The 18,469-nt window shown below is 37.0% G+C and overlaps 1 protein-coding gene across 1 annotated transcript in view; it reads left to right on the forward strand.

The window, feature by feature from the left end:
* Nucleotides 1–18,469, forward strand: part of SVEP1 (sushi, von Willebrand factor type A, EGF and pentraxin domain containing 1) — a gene marked incomplete at its 3' end in the record, with an annotated part of 152,764 nt that overhangs the window by 56,316 nt on the left and 77,979 nt on the right. Inside the window, exons 6-14 of the mRNA XM_081943838.1 lie at nucleotides 2,772–2,951; nucleotides 3,804–4,001; nucleotides 6,812–6,930; nucleotides 7,632–7,761; nucleotides 10,313–10,420; nucleotides 11,043–11,174; nucleotides 11,607–11,801; nucleotides 13,009–13,130; nucleotides 17,796–17,904. Of these exons, the coding sequence (XP_081799964.1) occupies nucleotides 2,772–2,951; nucleotides 3,804–4,001; nucleotides 6,812–6,930; nucleotides 7,632–7,761; nucleotides 10,313–10,420; nucleotides 11,043–11,174; nucleotides 11,607–11,801; nucleotides 13,009–13,130; nucleotides 17,796–17,904 (1,293 nt within the window). The remainder of the gene's footprint in view (nucleotides 1–2,771; nucleotides 2,952–3,803; nucleotides 4,002–6,811; nucleotides 6,931–7,631; nucleotides 7,762–10,312; nucleotides 10,421–11,042; nucleotides 11,175–11,606; nucleotides 11,802–13,008; nucleotides 13,131–17,795; nucleotides 17,905–18,469) is intronic.

Genomic DNA, 18,469 nt, shown 5'->3' on the forward strand with positions numbered 1-18,469 from the left:
ATTCTCAACTTTAAACTGTGGCTCTTTTCCACTTATACATTAATATATATAACATGTTTGGAGCAAATGGGAAATCAAAGGAATAGTTTATGGACCATCACATTAATCCCAACAAAAGCCTTTCTTCCAGATTTTGATCACATACATCATGAAAGGAAAGAGAAAAATATAAATTTCTTCAGGCAGTATTGGACTGTGTTGTTGAATTTGTATAGTTTCATTTTGTTTGCTCTTTTAGCAAAATATGGCACACATATGTCACTAAGCACTACTTAGCACACAGCTAAAGAACACACCAAAGGCAGGCAAAACTGTGGCAAAGAAGTTAGCAACCTGTCATTGTTTTGCACATGCATAGGCTCACTTGTGTTGTGGAGATACTTCAGAAAAGATGCTTTGTAAAATATGGGTGCATGATATACTTCCTTTTGAAACTTTAAAGCATCTATGTGTTTTCCCAAGCTCCTACAATTGTTCAGAGCCATCCCTATATACTCAAACTGAAATGGCTGTGTGTGCACATGCACTCAGAGATAACCAGGAACAGTTTACACAGCCTTCATCTGATCCTGGCAAGGTGATTTAAATAAATTCACAGTGAATCTTCTGGGTTTTTGCTTTATGTGTACATATGCAAATGCTATATATACCCTGTTTGTACTACATACTGAAATCAGAGGTCGGTTCCTACCGGTTCGGCCTGGTTCGGCCGAGTAGGTAGTAATTCGGCTTGCCGCGCCCCTGAACCAGTTCTATCAGCACCGCCATCTCATTTTTTGCTTCTGCAGAAAACTGGCAGTAGCAGAAGCCAGAACCTACCCCTGCCTGAAATACTGATGTGAATATGCTATAAGCAGAATACCCACTATAGTGAAAGTAAACTAACTAGGATAACAAGATTCACAATATAGAAAATAGATGGAGTAACATGGAAATTATTTTAAGACCCTTCATGTCTTGTGAAACCCACAAGTGGTTTTCATTTAGTTTTTCTGGAAAGATGATTCTTTGACAAATAAGGTAGAGTTCCAGTCACTGCTGCAGCCAGGTGTGAGAGTTGTAGGGAGCCATTGTACTTTCAACGTACAATGAAGTAGGCCTGTATTTTATGCTCACCTGACTTTGTTAGAGTTCTGTCATTGATACTTCTTTGGCATGCCACCAGTTCATTTATTGTAAAGCTGATTGTACATTTGGCACATAGAGGTTCTTTCTGCTCATCTTAGCAGGTTTCAAAAAACTGAGAAAAATGAATTCCTTTACTTCTTTCCTAACAATTTTTGTAATATTTGGTCTCTGTTGCAACGTACTAAAAAATTATGCATCAGGGTTTTTAATGTTAAATCCTGGTTTTTGAAACCCCTTATCCCTATGAAAAACCTCCGTTCTGTTTTGAATAGGGAGGGGGGGGGGGAATACTTCTGTTAAGTAGTCAATGATGAGTGTTTTCCCATAAATGTTTTAAAAAATATTTGGAAGTATTTCAGGACATTCTTCAGCCATTTGGGAGTGGGGAGGGAATAAATTCCAGTGATGCTTTTAGAAGGCATTCTTGTGCTGAGGTTTAGCTTGTTGCTCCTTATTTATGTAATTATTTTACTGGAAATGACCTTCACTTTCACTTGAACAAGATCTCCCTTTGGGGAGGAATTTTCTTATCTTGGATGCAGTGGTGGTATTCAGCCGGTTTGGACTGGTTCAAGCGACCTGGTGTTATGTCATCCTATTTAGCCACGTTTTCTAAGTCGCGCACATGCATGAAAGCCATGCGCGAGCAAAGCACATGCGAAGGCTGCATGCATACGTAGAAGGCGTGCAAGCGTTCATGCGTGATCACATTTTCTGGGCGCAGAGAACCGGTGGTAAAATTATGTGAAACCCATCTCTAGTTCCTTGCACTATTAGGCTCCCTTTTTTTAATGTATCTTGAGGTTTTTTTAAAAGGAAACTTGAAGTTTGCTTTTTACGACACTTCTTGGAAATAGGGACTCTACTTGGAAAAGGAAACAAACAGGTTTTGATCTAGCCTCTTTCATCTCAGAATTAAAAGACGCCTCTTTCAAAAGTTTACGAAGGAACACTTGCCACAAATTTATATGAGACAAAAGTCAGTTTAATGCATTGTTTTTATCATTGCCCCAAAGAATGAAGTGCCAGGTATTGTAGAAGTAAGACTAATTTAAAAAAAACAAACCTCAAGATTCAAAGATGTGTTTTAAATTACAAGAAAACAAAGGTGAAAGAACATAGCAGAGCTAGAGAGAGAGAGAGAGAGAGAGAGAGAGAGAGAGAGAGAGAGAGAGAGAGAGAGAGAGAGAGAGAGAGAGAGAGAAGGATTTGAGTAAAAGTAGGTAAAGAGATTGGATTTTTTTCTAACATTCCAGTATTGATGGAGATAGTCAAAGATAAAAAGTAATGGGAAAAAAGGTGAAGATTTGTTCTCACTGTCGCTGTAGGATCTTAGCTTTGAGAATAATACTCCAAGGTATAAGATACTTGTCCTGCCTGACAATTGATTTTCCCAGGATAATATATAGCTATAGTTCTCTATTGCAGTTGTTATCCTCCCAATATCTCCCAAGATTGGAGTTGAAGATATAATATTCTAATCTTCAGTCTAAATCTAGTACATATAGTTTAATTGAAGTGTGTGTGTGTGTGTGTATTTAGCAAAAAGATGGACACGATATCTATATCTTACTCAGCTTACTCTTAGTATCTGTTACTTACTCTTGTTAAAAATGCTTACACGTGTATTTTAATCTCTGCAGTTCGCACATGCCCCAAACTCTCAACTCCTGAAAACGGCCTTATTAATTGCTCATTAAGTGAGATCTCTTATAAGACTGTGTGCTTATTCACTTGCAACCAAGGCTATGAACTGGAAGGCCACACCAAACTTACCTGTCAAGGCAACTCTCAGTGGGATGGGAAGGAACCAAAATGTGTTGGTATGTTTCAAATGCACAATGTATAACTTAAGTTCCTTTTATTTTGTAACAAAGTTTGTTTGGTTGCTGTCTCTAAATAATTTACCACACAGCCTTCAGCAGATTTCCTTTATGTCCTTCCACAATCACTTTTTAAAAATGTATTACATAGGGTACATGTTGGTATAAGAAAACTGTGGATGCTTGTTATATTGTACAAGTCAGAAGAATAATTTCTGGTTTTTTTCCAGAGAGGAACTTTCCAAAAATAATTGCTTTATTGTATGTTATAAAAACATAAAAATTAAGACAAGTTAGAATAATTGGTTATATTATTTTTCTCTTATTCTTCATATGCAACATTTACTCCAGTTTTGATGTAAATATTTGCATTTGTAAGGAGACACAATGTTGATGCTATCTTGTCAACTGGAAAGCTGACAGCCTGGGCTCAAGACCCAAGCACTGCATGATGGGGTGAGCTCCCATTATTTGCCCCAGTCTTGCCCACTTAGCAGTTAGAAAACATGCAAATGCAAGTAGATAAATAGGTACCACTTTGGTGGGAAGGTTCTGTGCACCTTAGCATATAGTCTTGCTGGCCACAAACAATGCTGAACTGAGATGAGCATCACCCCCTAGAGCAGGGGTGTCAAACTCGTAGGCCAGCTGTGTCACATACTGGCTCCGGCCCAGTCCGGTTTAGCGAAGGGGGAAAAGTCCTGATACGTCACGTGACGACGTGAGTTTGACACCCCTGCTCTAGTCAGAGATGACTAAATAGGGGAAACCTTTACCTATTTGCATTTGTATACTGTATGAAATGTGTTTTCCATTTGTACATGTTGACAGTAATATACTTCCTTTTTCTAGAGTTGCACTGTCCTGCCTTCCTAAAACCAAAAGGTGTTATTGTTCACCCTTATATTTGTGGGCTTGAACAATCCAAATATGGAACTATGTGCAGGCTCAGTTGTCCAAATGGATTCCTTTTGTCTGGTGTAACAAAAGACCTGAAGTGTTTACACACTGGAAAATGGAGTGAAAATGTGCAGATAGCTTTTTGTAAAGGTACGGATTTTGATAATAACTTGCTCTCATTAAAAAAAGAAGAGTTTTTAAAATGTTTTGAAGAAAGATAATAAATAATGTCAAGATTAGAGAAACCAAGATTGAGATAATTAGCAATAGTATTACCAATAAAAATATCTGTCTTTGTGTACATGTTAAGGGAATGGAGGATATGGAAATAGTTTAAACATTTCATAACCTACATTTTGGTTCTACATTTCAGATACCTTTGTTTTTATTATATTGTGATTTGAAATAAACTTACATTGTTATTAAGGGAGAGAAAGCTAAACTGGATAAAGCCAGAGGTATAATAGAAGTGAAGTTTCATCGGTATACAGTATAAATATTGGCCTGAAATTATAGGTTTGTAGTAGCACTGTTTATTTCAGCGAAAAGCCACACAAATGTATGAGACCTATATCCAGCATATAACATAAATGATGTTTTTCAATGCCTCAGTTACAGGATGAATGATGTGACTTCCTCCTACCCTTTTTAGGCTTAACTATGGTAAAATAATACATTTGTAGTAGGGTTAATCCTAGACATCATTACTCTGTTGGCTCATTTAAAATGGCATTTGATGGGTATTAAAACAAAATCACAATTAAGTTTGAATGTACTAACTTCTGTGACGAAGTTAGAATTGTATAGAAATTTAATACAGGTGTTATATATTAGTTAAAATCCACACTGGTGGACTAATTAATGGTCATACTTGGCTTAGGACAGTTATATATATTCTCTAGACCATGGGTGTTAAACTCACGGCGTCATGTTGCCATCACATGATGTTTTGTGACTTTTTTCCCTTCACAGAACTAGGGTGGGTGTGGCCTGCACGTGATGTATCCGGCCCATTGGCCGCCAGTTTGACACCCCTGCTCTAGAACTTATCTATTCTGCACAAGTCTTCATTACTAGGCTCAAGGTTGACTCAGCCTTCCATCCTTCCGAGGTGGGTAAAATGAGGACCCAGATTGTTGGGGGCAATATGCTGACTCTGTAAACTGCTCAGAGAGGGCTGTAAAGCACTGTGAAGCGGTATATAAGTCTAAGTGCTATGCTATTACCCAGTGCTTCGTTGGCATGTGGCATGTTGCTACCTATTTTGTTTGCCCAGTTTCTTGAGCCTTTTAGAGAGGTGATTTTCAGCCTTAGCAATTGTAAGATGTGCAGACTTCAACTCCCAGAATTCTCCAGCCAGCATTTAAAGTCCTCACATCTTAACGTTACCCAATATAAAAAGCACTGTTTTAGAGCATGATACATTCTTACAGTGTAACATTCCTTCATAGCTCTCTGGTTGATCAACACTTTTTTGCTTCCATTTCTTCTTCACATTCCCCTATATAACTAGAAAACTTAATTGGTGGCTCAGTGGTTTGAATGCAGTATTGCAGGCTAATTCTGCCCACTGTCAGGAGTTTGATCCTGATCGGCTAAAGGTTGACTCAGCCTTCCATCTTTCCAAAGTTGGTAAAATGTGGAGCCAGATTGTTGGGGGCAATACGCTGACTCCGTAAAATCGCTTAGAGAGCGCTGTAAAGAACTATGAAGTGGTTTATAAATGCTATTGCTAATTCTATCCTAACCCTGGGTTCCTTTGCCATTAACTTCATTTTGTACAGTCTTTCATCAGTATTCTGGGGTTCCTGTCCTTTAGAGTGGTGGTCCCCAACCTTTCTGGCACCAGGGACTGGATTCATGGAAGACAATTTTTCCACAGATGGGGTGGGAAGGTTTCACACACAACCTAGGTAGATCATGTGCATGCATAAATGAAACTTTGCTCATTCACCTGCCACTTACATGGCCTCATTCCTAAGAGGCCATGGCTGGTACTGGTCCGCGACCCGGGAGTTGGGGAACCCTGCGTACATTCTCATCTCTCAGAATCTCTTCCTAGTTCTTTTATAATCTGATATTTGGGTTAAACAGCATCCATTTTAAACAGACAATCTGAATCAGATAAATGTTCCTTGGACAATTTAAAAAAGAAGAAAAATCAATAAGTTAAACCATTTCATATCAATTATTTTTTTGCCACAAGCACAATGAAGTGTAAATTAAATTGATGTTTTTCTTTTTTTTGACTAGAAAAATTATGAACTCTGCTACATATTTGATCATATGTGTATTGTGATACAATTGGATTTTAGATCAATAATATGTGAGCTGTATTGAATTATGTGATTACTGTATGTTCTTACCTAATTGAAATGGAGATCATTGATATAATAATTGCAAAATTTTAAAAGTGAATGCCAGAGAAATAAATTGTTTAATGCCTGATAAAATTTGTTGTATTTTAAAATTTAAGAAGTAATCCCAAGCAAAATCCGTTTATTTCTAATTGCTATAAGGTAATCTTACATCTTTAAATATAAAATGCAAATCCTATGCATATTTCTGCAGATATCATAGATCATAGGATTCATTTATTTATTTTAGAAAATTTATATAACTGTCTACTCTTCCACAATGACTCTAGGCAGATACATTGTTTGTCATGGAATTGATAATTTATAAACATTTTTTGCCTGTAGATGTAATTCTCACTTCTGAAAGCAGACAAAATGTTATTGACATACCGGTATGATTAAAAAGAGTACAAGGACTGTTCTTACATTAAAATAAAAAATAATGGGTCTAAATTTCAGAAACCTCTGTTCAGGTTTTGAATAATTAGCTCAGTATAATATGTGTATAATTTTACAATTCAATTCACTTCAATGTCTTTCAATAGATCATTGAAAATGCTTTTTAATACAGATGCTCAAATTTGTCTTATGTATCGTATGCAGACATTGAACCTCCACAAATTAGGTGTCCAAATGATATTGAAGCATCAACTCTGGAAAACCAAAATTCAGCAAATATTAGCTGGCCAATTCCAGATGCAGTTGATAATTCTAGAGACGAGGTAAGCAAACATTAGAATGAAAACTATGTTTTGCATCAGTGTGTATATTAGTCATTGTTGAAGTAACATAAATAAACTTTGCACTTTCATAAATTACTACATTAATTGTAAATGATGTTGAAGATGATTAAGCCAACATTTTTCTTTTTTGCTCTTGATTTGAGTTATTTGTGAATTGTATAGTTCATCAATACAGGAAGATAACGAAAGAACGGGATAATTTTTTTCATTTTATTTTTTTGTTGAAAAGTGTTCCTTTTATGTTCGTGGCTAAATAAAATAGCTGCATGGATTTGCTCCACCAGCCTAGGTGGGTTTTTTTTCATCAGGGCAAGTAATCTGCCTTCATCCTTCTTAAATGCAAGTTGCATGTATTTTAGGTAGCATTCAAATCGCTTTTTAAATCAGTATGCTACAGTATTTCATGAATATTGCAACACTGTCACCAAAGATCATCTTTGAATTAAGGAGGAGCTGAAAGCATTTTCAAGGAAGTCCCAAAGGTGCTGTTTCAGGATGCAACTGGACTTTCTTGTATTTTTCTTTGAAGACGTTTCTTCCAAGAAGCTTCTTCAGCTCTGGTAGGATAGTGGGGTTAGGATCAAGAACTAGATCACTAGTTCTTGATACTTAAGTTCAGTTTTTGCTAAGAATTTACTACAGTATTTCATTTACCTTTACTAAGACTGATCTTGTTACAGGTGTTAGTTCAGGTTACTCCAGCCTTTATACCACCCTACCTTTTCCCAATTGGAGAAGTTGACATTACATATACAGCAACTGACAGAGCTGGCAATGAAGCAAGCTGCTCTTTCAAGATCAAAGTGATTGGTGAGTATATATATATATATATATTGAGAAAATATATATACTTAGATTAGATTTGGTGGCCAACCCCCACCCCATCCTAGCACTGATTGAATGGCCAGGCCCCCACTTCACCCTAGTACTGATTAAGTGGCCATACGTATACCTGGAAACAGCTCAGTCTTGCATTTTGTGGTGTCTGTAAAGAAATCAAATTCCAGATTTGTAACCATACTTTCAGTATGCAAAACTACCTTAGTTTGAAAGCTGTTATTAATATACTGTTATTAATATATAATGGAAAATTATTTTCCCCTTTAAGAATCAAAGAAACAAAAAAAATCTCTTTAGAAAGAGTCTTTAAACTGGTTCAAATACAGCATCCCGGTGCCAATTAAACAATGTAACACTGATCTTCTTTCAATTGAATGAGTTAGCCCTTTTTAAAAAAAATAATCCAGGTATATATTTCTTACTTTAAGAACCTCTAGGTTTCATATAAATAAGCCCTGACTTTAGAATTGCTGTAGGAGCTTTGCATATTATATTATGTGCATATTTTACAAGTAGTTCTCGACTCACAACGATTCATTTACCAACCGTTATAATAGCACTGAAAAAAGTGACATGATTACACGAGCATGTAATCATGAGGTCAAAATTCAGGCGTTTGGCAACTAGCATATATTTATGACAGTTGCAGCATCCTGAGGTTATATGATTGTCATTTGCAGCTTCCCAGCTGGTTTCTGACAAGCAAAGTCAATGGGGAAGCTGGATTCACTGAACAGCCACACACAGGTAGTCCTTGACTTACAACAGTTCATTTAGTGACCGTTCAAATTTACAATGGCACTGAAAAAAGTGACTTATGACCATTTTTCACAGTTACAAGCTTGGTAGCATCATGTGATTTACATTCGGACGTTTGACAACTGGTTCATATTTATGATGGTTGCGGTGACCTAGGTCAGGGGTGTCCAAACTTGGGAACTTTAAGACTTGTGGACTTCAACTCCCAGAATTCCCCAGCACTGGGGAATTCTGGGAGTTGAAGTCCACAAGTCTTAAAGTTCCCAAGTTTGGACACCCCTGACCTAGGGTCATGGAATCCCATTTTGTGACTTTCTGACATGCAAAATCAATGGGAAAGCCAGATTCACTTAACAATGGTATTACTAATTTAACTGCAGTGAATCACTTAACAAATATGGCCAAAAAAGTCATAAAATGGGGCAAATCTCACTTAACAGATTTCTCACTTAGCAACATAAATTTTTGGTCGTAAATTGAGGACTATCTATAGTTTACTTAACAATGGCTGTGATTTGCTTAGCAACTGTGGTGAAAGAGGTAAAATCCAGGCGTAACTCACTTAAAACTGCCTTGCTTAAGAAATTCTGGTCCCGCTTGTCATAAATCAAGGAATACCTCTATTATATTCTTGGACCATGAGGAAGCTTAACAATTATAGACATGCCTGCCTTGGGCATAAGGTCAACATTTGCCTTTTGATAAAGCAACGAGGGATAACTTTTCGGTAGGAGCTCCCCGCCCCCATACAAACACACTTGCTTAAAAATTTGATGAACTTTAATGGTTAAAAAGATTGTGTTGAATCAAATGCTGGACTTGCACATGAAAGTATAAAATAGCACTTTCATTATATTGATACTTACACTATTGTCTCAAAATGGCAAAAAATCCTGCTGCTGATTTTCTACACTTTTCGTTGACTTTACAGTTCCCAGAGTCACTCTGAGTCTGGGGGCTTTCTTGTGCCTCAGATTTTTTTTTACTCTTTGTAACAGACATTTAATATATATTTCTTTTGCTCTTTTAAAGATATCATAAACATCTTTCTGCTTTTCAATTTACATTTTTATCATCCATTTTATATTTGCTTAAGCCCCAGGCCCCTGCAGTTCTCAGTTCTCTTTTGTTTTGGGTAAAGCACAGTTATGTCTTGTTTTGTAAGATTTTATGAATAAGTCCTTTAAGATAATAGTGGGACATCTACGGGCTGTTGAACCTCCTGGCCATGTTTTAACTGCACTACTGCAACTCCATAATTGCACACTGTTAAAGCACTATGCTGATTCTTATCAGGTGAATAGTGTTATTGAATACATATGTCTGAAGCTAAAAGCTTGCCTCTGAAAACATGTACCATCCATTAACTTCATGGAGCTTCTTTCCAGGGTACATATGCTTAAGATCAACTGTGGTCTGCATAATGTCTGATGGTTGAAGGCTTGTGGAGAACAGATCTGCTGTGATGGAAGCTGCATAGCAAGCTCTTTAAATATTTTAACACAGTCTTAAATATGATCTAAATGTCCATGCTGCATACATACTGATATGAAAATGTTTATGTTTCATTCAAGTCTAAAGGGAGAAACTATTTCAAACTTGTATCGAAAATCAATTTGATCCTTCTCTTTTTTTCTCTTTCTTTCTTCTTTCCTTCCTTCCTTTCTTCCTTTCTTTCTTTCTTTCTTTCTTTCTTTCTTTCTTTCTTTCTTTCTTTCTTTCTTTCTGTGATTCAATGTTCTTTATAACTTCAAATATTCAGACATTGAACCCCCAGTAATTGATGAATGTAGATCTCCACTACCAATTCAAATCAGTGAAAAGGAGCACAGAGTAAAGTGGGATGAGCCACAGTTTTCAGACAATTCAGGTAAGTGACTCTTTTTTCATAGGTTTGTTTTTTTAATCTATTTGGAGCATTATTTTGGGTTCCATTTGGATGAATTTTGACAATCAGTTTGAAATGTTCCTGTGGGGAAGGCTATCATCTCAGGATGAAGCTAAGAAATTGCATCTTTCTTTTAACTTGTTTCCTACCTAGCATGAATTAAAATAGAAAATTCAGGATATTTTAAGTATGGGTGTTTAAAAGTGCATTAATATTTGAAACACATTAAAGGATTGCCAAGTAACATTAATAAAGAACAATACATTAAATATTTTTCTTGCAAAAGTTGATCATTTACTATGCACTGCAAAATGCAATGTACATTTAGAAGCGTAGAACAAGTTGTTTCATTATTGTCCTGGTAAAATAAAAGAATTTGAGGACTGATTAAATCATATTAAGGCTGAGATATATACGAAAGCATTAAGCTCTAATAGAATGTATTATATAAAATCAACCTACATTGTCTGTAAATTATATTTCAGATGCTAAAGGCTGAGAACCATTATTTGGGGTTCCATGTTATAAATATGAAGCATGTAGCTTTGAAGAATATTGGAAATGAAATAACCTTGGTTTCCTTCTTTGTTTCTGACTATTTCAGGATCTGCCTTAATAATAACTAAAACTCACTCACCTGGAGATCTCTTTCCCAAAGGAGAAACACTGGTTCGGTATACAGCCACTGACTTGGCTGGAAATAACAGGACCTGTGAGATTAACATTGTCATAAGAGGTTTGTTTTTGTAGTGCTTATTCTTGAAATTATTTGTGCTATTAAAGAGCACTATAGATTATTCCTCCTCTGAATTCTGATTTTGGAATTCCAAATTTTGCAATGTTACATCCAGAGAGGATCCAATTAATTTACAGTTCTCCATTACACTGGCTTTATTCTTTTTTAAAAAAAGAAAACTTACTTTTATGCAGAGTATTCTGTACATATAATACAAGGTTTTTTTTCTTAGATTTTGCTTTAAAAGTCAGTTCTAATGTGGCCAAATTGCATATGCCCAAATTGAACAAGAATTTTGTTTTATTTTTTAATGGTGTGATGTATAAATGAAACAAACTGGGAAAATACACTCCCCCCCTAGTACACCATAGGTTCACTATGCAGCAGGAGGAGGAATCATGCAAACCTTAATCTAAAAATCTTATTTTTCAGGTTCTCCTTGTGAAATTCCCTTTACTCCGCTGAATGGTGATTTTAAATGCACTGAAAGTGGGTCAGGAGTTAATTGCACATTATTTTGCATGGAGGGATATGATTTCACAACAGGTTCCAATGAAAATTACTACTGTGCCTATGCAGATGGTATCTGGAATCCTCCTTACTCCAATCAGTGGCCTGACTGTTCTTGTAAGGTTTATCTATTATTCTTTCTTAAAGACTTAATTTTATAGAGTATTCTGTGTATAAAACATTCAGATGTTTTTCATTTGACTAATATGTTTTGTCCTCCTAATAGTTAAGTAATGAGAACTGAAAAAATATACCAGTAATCCAACTAATAAGAGTTGTATCATATACACACATGCACAAAAATAGCCAGCTTTAAACCATAGCCCTATTTCTGTCCACACTGTTAACTGTTTGGTCAATATTACAATCATTATGTACCCGTCCATTACCCATTTCTGTGTTGGTGATTCACATCTGCCTGTAACATGTCTCTATATTTGAATGTTTGAGTGATCTCAGAAATTATTATTTTGCTGGGAAGTAGGGAGATGCCAACTACCCTAAACTTTAATTTGGAACCTAAGTTGCTTTTCTTTCTTGAGTCTTTGTTAAGTGTTGTGCTACAGCTTTAAGAAAACCAAGTGGACATTATAATTCTTTCCCAAAAGTGAATGGCACTAATTGAGGGCATTGGTTTTAATGACCCTTAGTTCTAAATTAGCCTGGTTGATGGTGCTAATTCCTGAGATGGAATTCTTTCTATTTGAATAACTGCCTTGGGACTGTTATAAAATTGAGATTGAGGGGATTCTCCCATCCCTACAGCCGTTCTTTCTCCTTCTTACCAACATATCTAGGAACAGGTCCAGGGATAAATCTGAATCTTTAACTATAAAGCAAATATTAAAAAGTCCACAAATCAAATAGGGAAATAGCTAGCTACAGCTAGAAATAGCTATATGGCTAGTCCTCATTTGGCAATGAAAGTTGAGACTGGTGACTCAATTGGTAAGCAAAGCGATCACTAAGTGAAACTGCAACTATGCTTATGATCTTACTTTGTTTGCTTTCAGAGATACAAAAGGTTATAATTACAAGGATTAGTCTTAAAGTTACTTTTTTCATCACCATCATAACTGAATGGTCACTAAATGAAGAAGCAAGGACTACCTATACCCAGAGTTTATATATATATCTTAGATATATATATATATATAAACTCTGGTACCTACATTGTGATTGGGATAATCCTAGTTTGTTAATTTTTTCTTTATGCAAAAGGAACTAAAAGAAGCTTTCACTTTAACATAATGTTTAACGCTTTACAGTTCTACCTGTACATTTTGGTAGCAATATGCTAATAACAATATAATACTTTTTTCAGTGAATCGTTTGGCAAATCACGGTTTTAAATCCTTTGAAATGTTGTATAAAGCAACACGATGTGATGACAATAATCTGCTTAAAAATTTTGTGGAAGTTTTTCAAAGTGCACTTGGCAAAATGGTGAGTTAATGGTAAATCATTATAAGATCCAAATGTGACAAAAACATAAAAGTGTGTAGAGACTTTGGCATGCCTATAATATATCTGAAAACTGGAAAGGATATTTTTAGCAACCTTTGCCCTTCATTGCTGAAAACCAGGTTGGTGCAGTGACTGGAGACTCTTGAGTTTTAGTCCTCTTTAGCCACAATGCTAGTTTTGTGATCTTGGCCCAATCATCTGTCAGCCATAAGAAAGAACTGGCAAGCCAATTCTGAAAAAAATGTTTCCAAGAAAACTTCACTAGATTATCCAGGAAGTTTTCAAGATTTAAAATTAATTGAAAGCATATTTTTCTTCTTCTGTCTCTGCTATACCTCTGCCAAAATCCAAACAGCTGATTGTGCAACCTAATTTCATACCCATCATTAGCCTCCTTGGGTCTTCAGCAGTACCCTTCTGATTGCCCATGCCTAGGGCAGACCACCCCCCACCTACACCTTGGTAGACCACTCAGTAAAAAAAAAAAACAATGTCTCTGATGAAAGAGTTAAATAATCTGTTACTAATTTAAATAGAGAACTACTGAATGTAATAATTTGTATTACTTGAATTATGTACTATTTTTCCTAATCAAACATTCTTTTATCACCTTAAAGTTTGTAAAGGCTGTAGAAACAAGGATATCTATTTCAGAAGTGAGTTAGACAATCTAAATTAGACAAATGGCAGGAAAGTTGTGGGTTTTTCATAATATCTTTTTTTTTCCAGTATAGACATGGACATTTGTGGACAGTACATTGACTGAGTCAAATCTTTTTTTATACAACATTAATGATAACAATACACATCAGTATGCATAATTTTAATCTTCCAACTTCAACAATATTGGTCTATTTCCATAACCCTTTATCATTTTTCCAATAATTCAAATAAACATAAATTACATTTCTTTGTGCCCTATATTTATTATCCCCTGCTAAATCGTATCATGTAATATTTTTTAAATTACTCATTATTCCCCCATAGCCTCAATATTCCAAATGTGTAGGGTTACTAATAACCCCAATTTATTAACAATATTTATTCAATTCCGGGAACATATCTCAAAATCCCCACAATTACTATTTTAAATTTACAACATACTTTAACACATTATTAATACTAAATTAAATATAATGTAATTAAATTACCTAATCCTAAATTCCCACCTACTGCTCTTAACTTATTGGGGTTTTAGTAATTATTTATTGTCTGTCATTATATATACTACTATTTGCCTATGTATGTTTCCCCATTTTATTAATATATTTTCTCCTTATCCATCATCTCTTAGTCTCTTTGAAATTCCATCATTTATCAACTTTTTAATCAACCTTTTATCTCTCTCTCTTGTAATCTTGTATCTCTTTTTGAATTTTTTGTACCTACTGTAAGGAAAGTTGTGTTTTTAACTAACATATAGAAGTATCAATAGTCCTTGACTTACAAGAATTTGTTTAGTCACCTTCGAAGTTACAACAACCCTGAAAAAATGTGACATGACCATTTTCACACTTATGACCATTGCAGCATCCCCACGGTCACATGATCAAAATTCATACGCTTGGCAATTGACTCATATTTATGATGGTTGCAGTCATGTCCTGGGGTCATGTGATTTCCTTTTGCGACTTTCTGACAAGCAGTTCAGTGGGGAAGCCAGATTCACGTAACGACCCTGTTACTAACTTAACTGCAGTGATTCCCTTAACCATTGTGGCAAGTAAGGTCATAAAATGAGTTGCAAAATTAACGTAATAACTATCTCGCTGAGCAACAGAAATTTGGGTCTCAATTGTGGTTGTAAGTTGAGGATTACCTGTACAGATTTGAGAGGTCCCTACTCTTTTACCCTTCTGGAAGGCCATGAACACCTGGCATCTCCTCCAATATTGGGCAAGGTTGGGTTTAAGTCCAGGAAGTTAATAGTTTGGTTAGTCTGGCACCTGGAGGAACAACTATGATTTTTATTCTGTTTTTACTGGTTGTCGTGAGGTGCCCAAGATCACTATATGAGTTAGCAACAGCAATAGCACTTAGACTTTGCAGTGCCCTCTGTAAGCGGTTTGCAGAGTCATCCTATTGCCCCCAACAATCTGGGTCCTCATTTTACTGACCTCGGAAGGAGGGAAGGCTGAGTCAATCTTGAGCCTGGTGAGATTTGACCTGCCAAAGTGCTGGCAGACGGCGATCAGCAGAAGTAGGTGCAGTACTGCAATGTAACCATTGCGCCACCGCCGGTCGTGGTATAGCCACAAGATAGATAGCCATAAAAATTGTTTCAATAAATAAATTAAATGGGTATACAGAAACCCAGTATATATATATATTTTCCCATGAGAAAAGTTACATTATTGTGTACAGCAGGGGTGTCCAAACTTGAGAACTTTAAGACTTGTGGACTTCAATTCCCAGAATTCCCCAGCCAGCATGGCTGGCTGGGGAATTCTGGGAGTTGAAGTCCACATGTCTTAAAGTTCTCAAGTTTGGACATCCCTGGTGTACAGGAAGCCCTCTACTTACAACCATTCATTTAGCAACCATTCGAAGTCACACTGGCACTGAAAATATGGCCAGTCTTCACACTTACGAATCATTGCAGCATCTCCCAAGGTCACATGATCAAAATTCAGTTGCTTGGCAACCAGCATGTATTTATGACCTTACAGCATCCCAGGGGTCATGCGAACACCATTTGTGACCGCCCCCCTCCCGCCCCAATCTCGGCCTCTAATAAGCAAAGTCAGGGGGGGGGGGAAGCCGGATGTGCTTAACAACCATTTGATTCATTTAACAGCTGCCGATATTCACTTCACAGCCGTGACAAAAATGGTTGTAAAATTGGGCAGAATTCTTTTCAGAACTAAGAACTACCTGTAATCTTACTATGCCAACTAGAGAGTCACAAAAAATGTGGTAACATTTCATTTTTTAAAAAATAAAAAACCCTGGAGATGAGGAAGGCGTAGAGAAACCCAAAGCTTGTGCCATATATTTTAACATCAGTCTGAAGATAGAGATGTGGCTGTTTTGGGTATCAGATTATTGCACTTAGCTTTCTGAGGCAACAATGGACAAAGGAAGAAATCCTAGAGCAGTGATGGCTAACCTTTTTGGCAGCGAGTGTTGAAATCATGCACCTGTACACCAATAATGCAATGTGCAACACACACCCTCATGCGCCCCCCCGCATGCATGCGTGACCCCCTGCATGTGCCTTGCCACCCACATGACCCCCAATGTTCACACATGATCCCCCCTGTGTGCGCCCCACGCATGCGTGCACATCTTATTTATTTATTTATTTATTTTATTCAATTTATAAGTCGCTCCCTCTCCACGAAGGGACTCGGGGCGGCGTACAATTAAATATATAAACATATGGCATGGAGGAGGTATATACATAAAACATTTTTACAATTCATAAATAAAATAGCCATAAAGTTAAAAAACAGTACAATAAAATTAAAACAATTAAAATACCCGAAATTTACCATTTAAAATTGCCAGGGGGATTAGAGAGTATAGTTCTAATTTAATTTAAGCCAGGCCGGCTAGTTGGAACAGGTGGGTCTTGAGTTTCTTGCGGAAGGAGCGGAGATCGGTAGTTGTCCTAATGTCGGGGGGGAGGTCATTCCAGAGGGCTGGGCCCATCACAGAGAAGGCCCTACTCCTGGGCGCCGCCCTCTGGCACTGCTTAGTGGACGGCACCCGGAGGAGTCCCTCTCTGTGAGAGCAAACATCTCCTACATGCACCCCACCCCCCATGCATGTGTGGCAGAAACCCCAAAATTAGCTGACCAGTGGGAATCATACGCACATGCGGAGCTGAGCTGGGGTGACGGCTTGCATGGCTGCAGAGAGGGCTCATGCATGCCATAAGTTCGCCGTCACAGTCCTAGAGGTTCCTGGGTGTCAGCCCTGCCTTCTGCCCAAATAGGCAGAGCACACAGTCACAAGGAAAACCATGTCAGGGAAGAGAAAGAGAAGCCATATTTTTAATCCACCAAGCTAGAAATTAGCTGTATACAATACAACACAATACAATAGCAGAGTTGGAAAGGACCTTGGAGGTCTTCTAGTCCAACACCCTGCCTAGGCAGGAAACCCTATACCATTTCAGACAAATAGCTATCCAACATCTTCTTAAAGACTTCCAGTGTTGGGGCATTCACAACTTCTGGAGGAAAGCTGTTCCACTGATTAATTGTTCTAGCTGTCAAGAAATTTCTCCTCAGTTCTAAGTTGCTTCTCTCCTTGATTAGTTTCCACCCATTGCTTCTTGTTCTACCCTCAGGTGCCTTGCAAAATAGCTTGACTCCCTCTTCTTTGTGGCACCCCTGAGATATTGGAACACTGCTATCATGTCTCCCCTAGTCCTTCTTTCTCTTAAGCTAAACATACCCAGTTCCTGCAACCGTTCTTCATATGTTTTAGTCTCCAGTCCCCTAATCCTCTTTGTTGCTCTTCTCTGCACTCTTTCTAGAGTCTCCACATCTTTTCTACATCGTGGCGACCAAAACTGAATGCAGTATTCCACGTGTGTGTATTGTATGAGACGAGAAAGAGAGTTAAGCCAAATTGTGCAGTGTCATTCAGTGGTGAACTAATTATTTTTGTTACTGCTCTTTCCTGATTTTATAGGTTCCATCGTTTTGCAATGACGTTGATGACATTGACTGCAGGTTTGAGGATCTGCCACAGAAACATTGCTTAGAATATAATTACGACTATGAAAATGGCTTTGCAATTGGTAAGTGAAGTGACTTGCCCTTTATCATTTATAAGTTCCGAAGAAAGAAATATTTAGCTTGTCTCCTATAGCAATTCTGACCACAGGTAGTCCTCGACTTACGACCACAGTTGAGCCCAAAATTTATGTTGCAAAATGAGACAGTTGTTAGGTGAATCGCTGCAGTTGATGACTTTGTAACCAAGTTGTTAAGTGAATTTGGCTTCCCCATTGACTTGTCAGAAGATGGCAAAAGAGGGTCGCATGACCTTGGGACACAGCAATGGTCATAAATATGAGCCAAGTTGCCAAGCATTTGATCACATGTTTTTTTTTTTGTTTTAAAAGTTTTATTGGTTTTTTTTAAAACATTTTTACGGAAAAGGGTAAGTGGAATGGTTACAAATTTTGGCAGTTGCAAATATGGCAGACGTCCCCTCCCTCCAAACTCATAGGTTACATCAAAATGTCAATCCTTAATACATAATCATAAAAAATCAGCATATTAATTCTAGAAAAAATAATTTTCAGTCAGTTCATATCGTTATGATATATAGTCTAGATATAGATTCATTGTTACTTTCGG

The sequence above is a fragment of the Natrix helvetica genome, assembly GCF_964273705.1.
Source record: "Natrix helvetica genome assembly, chromosome: 2".
Taxonomy (NCBI): domain Eukaryota; kingdom Metazoa; phylum Chordata; class Lepidosauria; order Squamata; family Natricidae; genus Natrix; species Natrix helvetica.